At 41.8% G+C, this 15745-nt stretch overlaps 1 protein-coding gene across 2 annotated transcripts in view; it reads left to right on the top strand.

Moving 5' to 3' along the window:
• Positions 1 to 13794, top strand: part of LOC129244683 (serine-enriched protein) — a 38782-nt gene extending 24988 nt beyond the window's left edge. The window contains exons 6-10 of one of the 2 annotated variants that reach the window (XM_054882454.1): positions 7479 to 7596; positions 9943 to 10274; positions 10337 to 10477; positions 10660 to 10710; positions 10849 to 13794. In XM_054882454.1, coding sequence (XP_054738429.1) covers positions 7479 to 7596; positions 9943 to 10274; positions 10337 to 10477; positions 10660 to 10710; positions 10849 to 13794 — 3588 coding nt within the window. Of the gene's footprint in view, positions 1 to 7478; positions 7597 to 9942; positions 10275 to 10336; positions 10478 to 10659 lie in introns of both variants that reach the window. The other variant, XM_054882455.1, reaches the window with a different exon arrangement.
• Positions 13795 to 15745: the final 1951 nt, after the last annotated feature.

The following is a 15745-nucleotide window of genomic DNA, read 5'->3' as shown; positions in this document are numbered from 1 at the left end:
AACTTTCGTGCCGTCGAAACGCAATTTGCGGGAAGCTTTGATTTTCTGCTTCAATTTGAAAAAAAATACAGCCCAAGCCCGTGAATTGCTGCAGGAGGCCTACCCAGACCATACTCCGTCGATTTCAACATGTGAGTACTGGTTTCGACGATTCAAAAGTGGTGATTTTCACACCGAAGACAAGGAGCGTCTTGGCCAGCCCAAAAAGTTCGAGGACGCGGAATTGGGGGAATAGGTAAAAGAGGACTCGTGCCAAACCCAAGAAGAGCTTGCTGAATCATTGGGCGTTGATAAATCAACCGTTTGCAAGCGTCTAAAAGCGATGGGAATGATCCAAAAGCAAGGACATTGGGTCCCGTACGAGTTGAAGCTGCGCGACGTCGAACGGCGATTTTTTACGTGCGAATTGCTGATCGAGCGACAAAATCGGAAGGGTTTTTTGCATCGGGTGGTGACTGGCGACGAAAAATGGATCCACTACGATAACCCAAAACGCAAAAAATCATGGGGTTTGCCCGGCCACGCATCAACGTCGACGGCCAAGCAGAATATTCACGGCAAGAAAATCATGCTCTGCATTTGGTGGGATCAGGTCGGCGTCGTATATTTGAGCTGCTCCAACCGGGCGAAACAATCACGGGGGATCGTTACCGACTGCAATTGATGCGTTTAAGCCGGGCATTGAAAGAAAAACGGCCGGAAACGGTAAAAAGGCACGACAAGGTTTTTTTGCAACATGACAACGCTCGGCCGCATGTTGCTCAACCTGTCAAAAAATACCTTGGAACGCTTGGCTGGGAAGTGTTACCCCACCCGCCGTATAGTCCAGACATAGCTCCCTCCGATTATCATTTGTTCCGGCATATGAGTCTCGATTTGGCGGACCAACGGTACTCCTCGTACGAGGCTATCAAAATATGGGTTGAGTCAAGGATAGCCAAACAGCGGCCAGAATTTTGGAGAAACGGCATCCGGAAATTGCCCGAAAGATGGGCGAAAGTTGTAGCTAGCGATGGCCAATACTTCGAGTAAAATATTTTGTACCGTTTTTTCACAATAAAGCCCCAAATCTTCGAAAAAAACCTTTAAAACTAATTCAATTCCACGCAATTTTCAATTTTAATCCCACGCAATTCGACTGGTGACATTTCTCTGTGCTTTGACTAAACACTTCTAATTAATAATTTACTTATAAGCTTCCCAGCTCAGTTCATGTTTGATATTTTGCTGTCGGGAATTCGTAACAAAAAAAACAATTATTAAAATAATTTTATTAAAACAATTTTATTAAAATTAAAATAGCTGCTTGAAAGATTTGGTTATTGCAAAAAGCTCAGCGTGCTAAAACTTTTGGAAGCTTGTTGAAAACCTTGATGATCCGTTGACCTTTCGTTTATTTGCTGAGCGCACAGAACTGAATGGTTTTTAAGGCGTAAGGCTGTAATAATTTTGGGTATCTTTCAGTTCTGGTCAGATTAAAATGCTACACCAAGTAATTTGAGCTTTTCTCCGCTATAAAGCGGTAATAAATTTAAATCGCGTTCGTTTCGACTCGTGTGTGAGTCTCAATCTATTTTTTGAGAGCTTGACTGTGCCATGCAGCGGAAATAATTTTAATTTGTTCGCATTCTGACTCGTGAATATGTGTGTTTTTCTATGCTGTCATTTACATAAATACTCTACATAGTCATTTTCTACTAACAACAACAATAAACTTGCATGTGTTCTCAGCATATATATACATACAAATATATGAGGGATGTCCATTCGCTTATCCTTTTTCAAGTCGCAAAAATCGCTAGATTTTCGGGATTTATAATTTTCTACAAAGCATATGAAATGAAGACACGAACCCCCTTTTTATAGCAAAAACGCAATATTGGGGACCATTTCACGCTCACAACACTTTTGTGGTGGAAATCAGCAGGGCTTCTTGAGTTCACTATTCAACTCTTCAAATGACTGCAAAATGAATATTTGTGTTTTAACAAATAATATGAAAATAATATAAGTGAAAGGTCATCCATTTTAGGTATGCATACGAGTATTAGGCCGGATCGATTTGTGGGGAGGCAAAAAAATCGCCCATTGCTCTGTGAAAATCATATTCTAGGGATCAAAATAAGAAACTTTGCCGAAGGAACCATACCTCTAAAACGAATTCTGATGCCCCCCAATTTGGGTCGAACTTTTTAGTCTCTTTTCTCATGTAAAGGCCAAAAATTGTGATATTTTGAAATTATTGTTTGGGGACCCCCCAGGGGAGTTCCAGGGGGTGTGCCACTAGCATGGGTGGATCGGCTGTTTAAAGTTAGTGAGGGTCGGTCATGCATTTGGACACGATTGGAGCACTCTAAATGGGTCAAAGTGAGATTTTTCGTTCGACCCAAATTGGGGGACATCAGAATTCGTTTTAGAGGTATGGTTCCTTCGGCAAAGTTTCTTATTTTGATCCCTAGAATACGATTTTCACAGAGCAATGAGCGATTTTTAAATCGACCCGCCTTAATGCATATATATAAAAAATAAGACTAGGTTCTGATTTTATCATTTGAAGTTGAAACCCATTAGACAGGTTTTTTCCCCCACAAAATGGAGTCCAAAAATTGTCCTTCGTTTTTGAGTTGCTTGCATCACGCTTTTTTCGATATAACTTATGTAAGTTACTTTATCACTTTTTAGCGCCTGCATCTAAAGTATATTATTATAAAATACATATACATTTACCTATATAAATTTGTTAATAATGAAGTAATTTTAATTTTAAATGAAAAATTGTATTGAAGCCCTAGGTATTTATTATTTATTATATCGTAAGAGCGCTTCTTATACCATATTGATGCAATTTTCTGCGAGTTAAGTTGTTACAAAAAATGAATATCTCTATCCCGAGATTAATTTTGGAATTCCGAAAATCCCTGGGTTGTAAAAACGAAAACCCGAGAATATCGGAATAGTAAAATAACAGCGAAATGGACATCCCTAACACATATATTTTGATTCTATCGTAGTTAAACATAAATATGAAAAACATCTCAATCCCGAGATTAATTTCGGGATTGTAAAAATGAGATCCCGAAAAATCAGGATGGTAGAAAACTTAGAAATTGACATCCCTAATACATATATATTATATAAATCATAGTTAAACATCAATATATCTAAATCCCGATATTAATTTCGGGCTCCGGAAAATCCCGGGATAGTAAAACTGAAATCCCTAAAATATTGGGATCGTAAAAACATCGAAAGCATGTACCCCGTCAGTGTTGAACCTTAACCTAAACTAAACCTCCTACCTTCAATGTACCGATCCCCTCCCAGTACAACAGTTAAGTAAATCGTTGGGAAGGCGGTTGAGCACTGGGCTCTTCGTCAGTTGCTCTTCACTTACAGTCCGTCAGAAGTTGCATGTACTTTAGTCCCCCCCTAGTTTTGTTTATTCCTGAAGAAAGGCACCACAGTTGGTTTCCCAATCATACTTGCAATACTTCGACTTTAGCGTCCGTTTTTTGGTCAATCATCGTCTGTTTAGTCGCCGCTTACCTCGTGTATGGTCACGTGCTTTAATGCATGTTGCATATCGTTGATTGCCGACGAAATTTTATCCCACGCATACTTTGAAGACATTTGTCATGATGTCGACTATGTTTCCGCATACTATCGGATCTTCTGATAGTGCAGCTAAATTCCCTCTGATAGTCGCAAATCGTAGGCATACGAAAAACGCATCTTTGCTGTCAAATTATCGATAGTTGATGTGAAGACTATCGATACTCTTGACTGTGAATGCGTATAAAAGTTGCACAATAGTATTAAAGTTAAATTTCCTCTTCTTGATTGGCGCGATGGGCGATTTTGGCTAACTAAGCAATTTTGGTTTTTCCATCAACAAATTTTACGGAGCAGTTTAATCTTCAAATTCTTCTTCTTCTGGATTAGCCCGTTAAGCGATTTTGGCTAAGTTGAACTAAGCGCGCCAGTCGTTTCTTTCCTCTTCTGACCGCCACCAGTTGGACACACCTAGTGAGAATAAGTCTTTCTTCTCCATCTGATCTCTTCAACGCAAAGAAGGTCTTCCTATTCCTCTGCTCGCAGTTATGTATTTATAGTTAGTCAAATCTCATTTAAATTTTTGTGAATAAGAATTAATGCACAACGGTTTTAGGCTTCAAGCGTGGCCACAGGTCGTTTGTAAATAAATTAGTTCAGACTCAACTGGAGACGGGAGTAAACACAAAAATCTCCTTGCCAAATTCGGCAGCGACTGCAATAAAAAATATAAACAAATATGAAATAAGAGTGGTTACTAATATACTGGCTGGCCGAAGCCACACAGAGATCATAGCATCCATAGCATACCAGAACAAAGTCCGCCTTTTTAGCGGAAATATTCATCACTCAAGATGTGCGTACTGTTTGCAAATTTTAGAAGTCGCACAAGCTCCACATCAGTGATAGATTCTAACCTTTCAAAGTTGAGAGCATCCAGATGGCATAGTCTAGTTTTCTCGAGAGAGCCGGACATCAGCATAGAAGATACTCCACTGCTTCTCTTGTACCCGGCTCATTATATTACATTTCCTGTAAACGTAGTTAAGAGTTAAATTTAGGTTGTAAGCGTGTGCTGCTACTAGGCAGTGCCCTGTTAGTATACTCACTAAAGTTCTACATTTCATTCTATCGAACGATATAACCGATTTAGTACACTTGTAATCATATGAGTGTTTACATATGATCCTGCCAACTTTCCAAGTGATTATGCTGAGCCATCTGCCTTTTACCCTTCTTAGCATGTGATCCTCTAGTTCTTTTTGAATTGTGCGCACGGGTTTAAGTACCTGACGTATTTGATCCCCTGCAAGCCTCGCGGCTTCTTTAGCCATTCCATCCACTCTCTCGTTTCCCTTTATGCTTTTATGCCCGGGAACTCAATAAACTCAGAGCCTGCGGTTACGAGTGAGCTTGCTGATTGCTTCCTTGCATTCAAGGACATTTTTGGATAATACAGAGTATGATTTCATCGCTTTTATAGCCGCTTTGATTGTTGCGCCTGTACATAAAAGTTCTGCTGCTTTCTTTACAGCAATTATCTCGGTTTTTTTTTGTTGTTTTAGTCAGGAGGTGTAAATCAAAAGGTCTGAAACATCCTCATAGGTGCCGTCACACCAATGGTATGTGGGGCATGCTCCCACTAATACTATAACATTCCTCCTTCTCGGCTGATTTCCACCCTGGAACCGCGCTAGCATTTCTTCAAGGTGGAGCCGCGTTTGTGTCTACTGACACAACAGGTTCCTGCGTCCAGGTTCCGCTCCTGTGGGCGTATGAAGATTTTACGCCATCGATATTATTCACTCCTCCCACTCGCTTCGAAAGCGGTTGTGGGGGGAATGAAACATCGGAGAAAATGCAATAGTCCGATGCTCACAAACTATTGTCTTGTCTTCAGTTCGGTACTGTTGTGAGTGTTTGGCTCAAGCGTCCGTGTCTGTCGTCGGTTTGTCTAAAAAAACAGTTCATCTCCACTGTCTCTCAGCTGGAAACACAGTACGATAGTTAAGAAATTTAAATGACTTTTTAATGCTTAATGCTGCACAATGTATACCAGCACCAACCCCCTTTCCATTTTTGATCCGTCAGTAAATACATTGATGGTGTTACTCCTCGGCACCAAGCCTTTGCGCTATCCATCGTTTTTGATAACAGTCTTAAGCTGGAACCATATAGTCTGAATTAACCGTGGCATTCCCAGTAGGAGAGCCATGTGCGAAGTGTCTAGTGGTAAGCTGGTCGGTTGTTTGCAGCCTCACAGCTGGTTTGGAGTCCGATTTACTGCATAGAGATCAATCGGTGCTAGGTTGAGGATAGCCTCGTGAGCTACCGTTGGAGTAGCTGTCATAGCTCCCATATTGCAAAGCGCGGTGACATAAATAAGACATTAACATAACATAACAAAAATATATTGGAATTAGAATTTTAATGTGGTATATACTTTCCAATAAAGATGCGGGCCATATCTGGCATGGGATTCATGCATTCCAAAAGTGATGTCAATAGCGATGAAAAAGCTTAACAAATTTGGTGCGATTGTATCGACAGACGTCTGGAGTCGGCTTAAAACTATAGTTTCCTCCATTTGCAGAACAATATCAAGACGCACCAACCGCACTTCGAATCGAAGACGCCCGTAACCGATACTATCAGTGATAGTTTGACAGCTTTAATGCAAACTACCATTTGTGACGTATAGTTTGATGAGTGCAGAGCTTTTTTCATAACTTTTATGAATAGAAAGAGTGTGTGTCCCATCTATCTACACTTTTTTTCTCTAGTTTCATTGCTGATGGGCGTTTGCATACTCCGCCTCCGCTTCTTCGTTGAATATCCTATTTTCCGGTCACCAGATTCGCGGGCATTCGATTGTACGCAGGCATCTGTTGATAAAGGTCTGCAGTTTGTCCGATGTTCCTGCGTAAGCCAACCATGTTTCACAGTAGTAGAGCAGCACCGAAGTATGCACAAAACTAAAAAATAACATTTGATATTTAAAAAAAAAACTCTCTCATAAATATTATATTTATGCACCATACCAAAGATGTATTTTGTATTTAGGTTGCACGAAATAAAACTCAGTTATGTACATATTTTTAGCTGTATAGCACCTCAGAATCGCACTATTGATTTCTACTTAAAATATATTTTATAATTTTTAATTTGCAATTATCATACAGAATAATTTGTAATATAAATTCTATTTTATTTTATACTATTGGATTTCATACAACTTCTCTACTTACTGCTTAAAAGTTCTATGTTCACTTTATTTCATATCAAAAACAAGTAAACCTTATATAAAAAAAAAACTATACTCGTACATAAAATAAAAAAAAAATTAATGCTTTGACATTCGCTTCGCCAAAGTTTTTGCATTCGCGAAAAATTCTTATGGCAATTTCACAGCTAGCCTCTACATTACCGCACACACATTTTCCAAATAACACAAATATGTTAAACTGTCGAGCCGATTAAGGTCTTCTTCTTATGATTGCGTTTTAGTAATAAAAAAAAGTAGTAAAATGCCCAAAATTATACAGCATTTTTAGAATACCCTCAACATGAAGTTTAAGCTTAAAAAGCAAACATTTTTGGCATTTCATCTTTTAGGCGCATAGATTTTTAACCAATGTTGAAACCAAATGTTGAAAGCAAAGCGAAGCGAATTTCGAAAACAAGATAATACCTCAAGACATTCATTCTTTATTAATTTATTTCTCACACACTGCGAGTACTTGAATTTAAAAAACTATAAATATTCTATACCTCTATTTTTAAGTCTTAACTAAAGTATCTATGTATGTCTATGGATGTCTAACTGTTATAACTCAAACTGTCTTATTAGCCTCTCAAATATGAATACGCAGTTACAGTTGAATCTTTCTAGTATTAATTTATTTTTGTGCCTACACTAATTTTAGCCGTCTGGACAACAACATCAGACACTGATTATTGAGGAATTTGAACCGGATGTTTTCAGACAACTGATAGAGTACATTCACACCGGTTGTGTGACACTACAACCTAGGACACTTTTGGGTATGTAAAAAAATTTATTGAATAATGAAATGAAATGAAAGTAGACACAGCAAGGCTTATAGCCATGGACTGCTTCGTATGCAGTGACAAGTACAATCCATTTAGACAGCTAAAGTCTCAATATGTGGGATGCCCAATAATGAACTTCTATCTTTCCTTTTGCACACTTCTGAACAGAGTTGCGAGATGCTGGTATTTTCTTTGTTTTATTTCGAAATTTTAATTCTTTAGCTTGATTACCTTCTGCCCTCGCAAATTTATGGAAGGTTTAATGGCAAGTACTCGTATTCCCATTTCAGGATATGGATTCGCCGATTATACAGACTTAAGTCTCATTTTATTTATACTTCCACCTGACTGTTAAGCTAAAGGGCTCTAGTTTGTATGATACAATCCACATCTACTATAGCTTGAGCGAGTGTGCAAAACCAAGACTTCCTTCCCACGCTTGGTCGCCGATGTGGTGGTTTTTCTCTCTTTTTCAAATCCTTTCAGGGTTGGAATATTTGTAGTTTAATACTCAACTGGATTTGGGGGTTATCGCTTTTAGTGATGTTGAATTTAGTTTGCAAGTAAACTTAGTTATCTACTTCTTCGAAATTAAACCTACGATAGTGGGACCAATACGCAAAGGCGCTGCTTTATGAGTGTTTTTTTTTGTTTTTTTTTTGTCGGGACAACTAGCAAGCATGGCACTCAGACACAATTAAGTCCATTGTATTACACTCGGATTCCCTTCGGATTTTCTTTAAATCTACCCGATCTCCGAAGAAATCTGAGTAAATGTTGTGGTGCCAAGGAGCCAAGTTGGTCGCTTCTTAACACAACAGTGCCAAAGACCTCAAGCCTGATTCGAGCGAAGGCGGGGCAAACGCACAGAAAGTGGTCGGTCGTCTCATACTCCTCTCCACATGCTGGGCAGAGTGCACTGTTTGAGATGTCTACCTTTCCCGACTGCGATAGTCGGTCGAACATGACAGATAACGTCAGTTTTTTCCATCTGCAGCCTCTTTCAGCCTGCCAAGTTCGCTTGTGGGTTAGAGTGACTCGTTTGCTAACCGTGGCTTTGATGGCTGGATAAGCTTTATGACTGCACTAAGAGAGGATGATGTGTAAAGATCTTCGCAAGTGGCAATGCTATTGGCTGTGACTTACTTGGCGTTGCTAGCACCAATTCTATTGCAGATGGTTCCGGAAGCTCGTAACTTCAAACATCGCTCAAGTATCCGCTGGCTAGCAACCAAGCTTCCATGCATGGACATCGTTTTGACTTATTGAGCTTAAGATCCAGCATATCTTCAGATGTAGATGCGACTAGAAGTTGGCATCTGTCTTAGAACAAACGGCTGGTTCTATAAACGCGGAAACCGCCTTAAAAAAAATATAACCGATGACCGGCATCAAGAAGTGTTAGGATAAGACTCCGCCATATGATGACCGAAGCATATAAATAACTAAGCGAGTTTTCAACTGGATTTCGAGATCCCTTAATAGATCAGTCATCTGGGTTATGTCCTCTTAAAGGTAGAACCGCCTATCGCGATATAAGAGACGTGATGAACTGACAAAGGAAAACAATATCGACACCTCTTATAATTGCTTGTGTACCGTATCTGTATATTAATGAATAATTTTTGGTCTTTGGTCGAGTTTCTCCCCGAATGGAACTTGGTTCGGTATATGAACGGTAGTTGGTTTTTAATAGAAACCTTTTTATGGCAGATATCCACTCGGAAGTCCGCCATTGATGCTTCATAAGTAAAGCGACTCCAGTGACCACGGAAATGCAGCGACGAACCGAATGGTAGTTGCGCACAAACTCCCCCGGCTAAGGGAAAATCCCCGCATTTTAAATTAGCCTCATAAATTGTTTAGTATTTTGCGTCCCGAACGATCCACAGTCCATACTCAGAGTTCCTTAATGGCCAGCCTTCACAGCCTCATTCACGTCTTTTAAAAGTGTAACTCTGTTTATAGGAGAATCTTTGCCACATTCGACTTGCTGGCCCAAAAGCCGACGTAAGTTGAGTGTGATAGCTTCTTGACATGGTCAGTAGTAAATTCTGAACTGAATTGACCGCGAAAATATTCACACATTGCTCATTGCACACTGAAACGAGAATCTTGAAGATCCATCAAGCAGTGCAATATAAATGATGAGGCCCTTAGGCTTACTTCTAAATAACTTTATATGAAAACTTCACAGAATTTTAGCTTCCCACTTTAAAGCAGGAAAGAAGGAGCCATGGATGTATAATATAATATTAAACCCTTCAACGGGAATTTCAAATACTTTTTTTCAAGCTTTTTATGAGTTGTCCTTTCTAACTTCCGCTTTTCCACCAGGTGTCATGAACGCAGCTGATTACTATGGTTTGGAGGAGTTGCGACGCGCTTGTGCAGGTTTTGTGCAATGTTGCATCAATGTGGACACTGTCTGTGCTCTGCTCGCCTCCGCTGAACGTTACATCCAGTACAAGTGCACGAAGAGTTTGGTTCAAAAAGTGTTGGAGTTTGTAGACGAGCATGGCAATGAGGTTCTCAACCTGGGCAGCTTTACGTTGTTGCCACAGCATGTTGTGCGGCTAATTTTAGCACGCGAAGAGTTGCGTGCTGATGAGTTCACCAAGTTTCAGGCAGCGCTTATGTGGAGCAAGAAGTATTTTGATAATAATCAGGTAAGTATTGGTTTTCAAATTTGGTGCTAGGAGCCACGTACTCATCTATTCATTCTCCATAGAACATTGATATGAAAGAAATATTGGGTAATTTTCTGGATTACATTCAGTTTCACAAGATTCCAGCGAGTGTGTTGATGCGTGAAATCCATCCGCTGGGTTTGGTGCCATACTCGATCATCATGAACGCCTTGGCCTATCAGGTAAGCAAGTGCGCCTTTTGGGGTTTCGTTGATTGACCTTTTCGAAGTTATATTTACTAAAGAAATGAATGTGTTAAACGGCATTGGCGCACTTCTGGAACGCTCAATTCCATGTGCGTGTGTGCTGTTGTCGTTCCACTCCCCTTTTGTCCCCCCTTTATGTCTGATTCTAACCTTTGCAGGCAGACCCAGAAAGCATCGACCCCGGAAAGCTGTCTCCCAACTCTAGTCGAGTGAGGCGTGCGCGCCAAAATCAAGGCAGATCGATGTCCGTACAGAGTTCCTTGGACCCCTACGGTTCGAATACAACATTGAGTTCAAGCGGCAGCAGCGATCCCACCAGCGGCCCGCACAATAGCAACTAACATAAGTTGAACGGTCCCTCCTCCTCCACCCACCATTCATCTATACATGGCCGCCATAAGCACCAATCATTACCAAAAATTCGCAAAGCCAAATCTCAGAGTTTCCGCACCCGACGCAGTCCATCTGAACGACGTAGCCCGAATGCCGCACCAATATTTGGTCAACCGGCCAACCTAACCCTGAACACCGCCCAATTGGCGACCACTGATAAGAAACTTAGCCCACTTACACCAAAGAGTCCCTTACTACCACAACCTGAATCCAAGAGTCCTGGCAGTGCTTCGCAGAAAACCCCGACAACATTATCTCGTCAGGGCACGCTTCGTGCGTCGAACCGGCGTAAGAACAGCATGACGGGTTCCTTAGTATTGACACAAGGGCGCCGCAGTCCAGTGGGTTTCAGTGATCGCAGCCCACAAGGGCGTCGCAGTCCGTTGTTAATGTCCAGCGATCGCCTCAAATCACCAAATGAATTGCCAGTGCAACCCATGTTTGGTATGGCACTACATAGTCCGACAGCTCGTAGTCCTACTGGCGGTGCACGTAGTCCAACGTTCAGCACGCACACACAGGAACGACGTTCACCCATCGGAGCCGCAGCACCCACAGAGTTTGGTCAACCACGTCGTAGCCCCACTTCAACAGTTCACGTGCAGGGCGCACATTACGATGAGGGAGAAATGGATGAAAGTGGTGGAATGGGATCAAGTGGTAGTATAAAGCGCCCATCAATAAATCTTTTCACACCCATCTACTTTAGCGGGGATAAGCGCAGTCCAATCACTGTTATGCCCATACCACCGATAACAGTGTCAAACCCGACGGAGAGTGGTAGACTAGCTGAAAAGATAGCTGAGTCTAATGCAGCAGCAGAGGCAGCACGCGAGCTGGAGCGACAACGCGAAGAACATGAAAAACAGGATGCTGCCAAAGAAGCGACACCAGAAAAGAAAGAGCGCACTAGCGTCATGAAGGAGATACTCGCTTTCGTGCGAAAACCATCAAAGCACATTTCTACACGTACGAATCGTTTTGCTAATGCTTTCACACGTGCCGAGTCGGGCTCTTCATCAGGACCGCTCATTAGGCAGAGCACCTTTTCGGCCAGTCCGGCTGCTTCATCGACGGCGGCCAAGAGTGCGGTGGTGAAGCAAATGTCCGAAGTTGCATTCGAACCGAAGATGTCACTGAAATTCGCACACTACGCAAAAATGTCATTGAAACTACGTCGATCTGCCAACGACGATAAGGCGAAGCAAGCAGCTTCTGCCAGCACTTCGAAGCGTGCAAGCGCCGACTCCAACATCAGCGGAGGCGGTTTGGATCCACACGATGCACAGGTAGGTCGCGCCGGTGGCAGTCTCGGCGGTGGTGCCGGCTCCGGACGTGCATCACCGCTCGGCGAACTGCCATTCGAGTTGGCGAATGTGCACTTCGAAAAGGTTGGTGAGTCGTATATTAAGCACGAGAAGATACACGAAGAGGAGTTCGTGGATGAGACCGGCACCACAACCGACACTATCGTCACCAGCTTCGTAGAGGAGATCACAAATTCGCTTAAGGTAGTCTCGTTGTCAAATGAGAACGCACAAATAGCACATCACTTTCAGCGTCGCTCGGAAAGTCGTGAGCCCATTGAGCCGCGCATAAGCGAAGAACGGGAATCCGATTCGAATGATCTTGTCATTCCGGAGGATTTCCGTACTGAGCTTACCGAAATTTTGAAAGCCTATTCACCAGAACCAATATACGTGAATTTGCAAGTGTTGCGCCGTGAAACCGAAGAAGCTGAGGCTGCTGCAGCACAAGCACTCGCTAAAGCAGCAGAAGCAAGTATAACTGCTGAAAAGTCACCATTGCAATGTCCGATTATTGAATTCGAGCCGCCTTCACGGCGTTCTTCTTTCGATCCACCACGTTCACCCTTTTTAGAGAATTTGCGTAGTCCTGGTGCTGACACCGACAATGATTTGATAAATTTACAGCGCCTCGATTCTGGCGGTGACAGCTTTGAAATGGTTGAGGGCGACCGTAAATCCAGTCGCGCTGAATCAAGTTTCGAGTATCCCTATTCTTCACGTGACACAAGTTTCGATATTTCACGTTATCAATCGACAAGTTACGAAGATCAAACTTCGAGCTTTGAAATCGTTGACATGGATGATAAAAAGAAGTCCAATGTCGACTTGCGTAAATCTTCTATCGAACTTGTCGATGCGGAGACATTTCAACGCACTGGCTACTCTTGCGGACGCAAGTCCTCGCTAGAAACACACTTTGACTACACGCCCTCCGATGCGAGTGGCATGACACCCGCGCGCTCACCTAACTTCCCAATGAATAAGAAACAAAAACCCGAGACCCTACGCGCTCTGCGCATCTCACCCTTTAGTGCCTTCTCGCGTGCACGTAGCCCACTCTCCAATCAAACCTCATCGAACTACAGTTCGCGTGACAGTTACGACTCCAGTTCTTCCTACCCGCACTCCGCGCCCAGTCACCACGAACCGCAGCGCAGTCCCTTCGCCGATCCGACGAAGAAACATTTTCCGCTCACTATCAAGCAACGCGAGGAAGAAGTGAAAACCTTTCTATGCACTGATCAGCATTGCGCGTCGATTTTTGAGCCACGTCCCAGTTCGGTGTTGACGCAACAGCTCTCAACCGGTTCGATGTCGACACCGTCGGGTTATGGCAATGGTACACCCTGCGCGATCGTGGGTGGCGCGGTGGGCGGTTTTTCAAGCGGTAGTGAATTTGAACCGCCTTCACCGCGTCGTGCGGCCAGCGCTTCACCTAAACATACTTTTACTTTTCGCATCGTACTGAAGAAAGTCGATAGCTCGCCGGAGGCTTTGTGTCCCGAACGACATCGTAGTCGCATATTTGATCGATATCGACGGAGGGATAGTAGACGCAAGAGAATACATGACGCAGGAAAAAGCTTTTAAGGGGCGTTCGTTGGTGAGAAAATACTGTAGTACGAATACTCGTAGTAATTTAGAAGAGGAAGTATATCAGATAAAAGGAGAATAGAATAAGCAACTTAGGAAAAATAATTGATTGTAAGAAAATATTTTCGAAAATTTCTTCAAGACATGTAATCCCAAGCTAGATAATCAAATTACTATTAAAGACCTTCCCTTTGTACCAAGCAAAATTAGCACATTGAAATTTTCCTTAGAATATCTTTAGGAGACGATAAAACCTCTCTGCCAAAAGTGGCCGACGAAGTAGTATAGTTATATGAGGCTTCATAGAAGGATGTGGGTCATTGGTCACACAAAAGAATAGCTACAAAGATGAGACAAAGGGTTGAGTGCCAAAAAAAAGGTATATTGCAAGGATGATAGATACCAGGCTTGCTACATTTAACTCTTGCCATTGATATTGTAAGACAGTGGATGCTCAAAATCCTTAAGTAGTTTGTTCTTGAGCTAAGTTACCAAATTCTTCACTTTTTGGACGGTTCTTAATATTTATGTAATTTTATAAAACCAAAAAAAAAAAAAAAGAAGTCCTTTAATATTTCACATCTGTGAAGTATTCCGGTAATAAGCGCTAAACGTTTCATTTTTGATTCAATAAAAATTGTTCATTTAAGTACGGAAAACTGCTAATTGTTAATTTTTTTTTTATAAAAAAGCTTTTGATTTTCGTTTGTTTCCGCTCGCAGGCGGGGAAGATTAGAGACATACAAATGCTTCGCAGCCAAATCAGCATTCTTCTCTAACCACTTCACTAACATACGGCAAATATGTTTGACTGCATTTGTGTATGGAAGCGAAACGAAGTTTTCAACAACAACTTCATCTTCCTTGTCATGCATGCACTTCTTTGAACATTACGAGGATTGCCTTTAATATTTTGCGCCCAATAATGAAAACACAGTGAAAGGATAATGCAATTGGCATTATTGTTTTTCAAAATATTATACTTGGAAATCAATACCTTCTGCATTCGCTAGAACTAATTTTCAAAGCTCTTTTGCCACTCCGAAGTGGATACTTTCAATACGAAATGTTTCAACAGCTTCTTCAGGCGTTAAAAAATGTTGACCACGCTTTTGCTTTTGATGCTCGGGAACAAAAAGAAGTCATTAGGTGCCAAATTAGGGTTGTAAGGCGGATTACCCATTAGTTCAATCTTTTAGGTGCTCAACAACTTTCTTGTGTGAGCCGATTCGTCTGAGCTCGCATTGCCTTGCTGAAGGATGACTCGTCTACGGAGGTTGGTTTTCATAAATTCTTCAAAAATTTCTAGCAAACAAATGTTTTTGTACCACTCTGAATGGACTGTTTTAAGTTTCTCTAGTGGCCCAGTTCCGCCATGACCAAATTTTCTGAAAAAACACTTGCTTTAAGCTGCTTCTTCCGCGAGAAAATATGGATATATATGGATTAAGCTCGTCTTGGAACACGTTAACTTTCGTTTGCTGTTCTGTTTTTTCTTGCTCATATGCATAGGTCCAAGATTCCTGCATCATTTCAACGTATCTTTAAACCAATCGATACGAGTCCCTTTTTGTGGAATTGCCAAATTATGCGGTATACAACGAGATCAAATTTTCTTGGTGACCAATGCAATATTGAATGTTCATGCGGGATGCCTTTATCTCGCGATATGTCACATGACGACCTCGCGTTGTCAATTGACACACAGCATAGGCTCTTTCTGGCCCAGGAGTCCCTACACGAAATTCGTACTGCAAAGATCGACATCCGCGCTAGAACTCCAGCATATCAGCGTTTCATAGCATTGGCTAAGTGTGGTGCTTCAACGCCACAAATCGTGGTAAGTTGCTTAATGCACTCCTGTCTCGATAATCCACGTCAAAAAGCGTAATAAATGATAGCACGAAATGTTTTACGAGTTTATTACATCTTTGGGGCGGGATGAATT

This window comes from Anastrepha obliqua, chromosome 4 (genome assembly GCF_027943255.1).
Source record: "Anastrepha obliqua isolate idAnaObli1 chromosome 4, idAnaObli1_1.0, whole genome shotgun sequence".
Taxonomy (NCBI): Eukaryota; Metazoa; Arthropoda; class Insecta; order Diptera; family Tephritidae; genus Anastrepha; species Anastrepha obliqua.
This window is presented reverse-complemented; position numbering and strand designations above follow the sequence as displayed.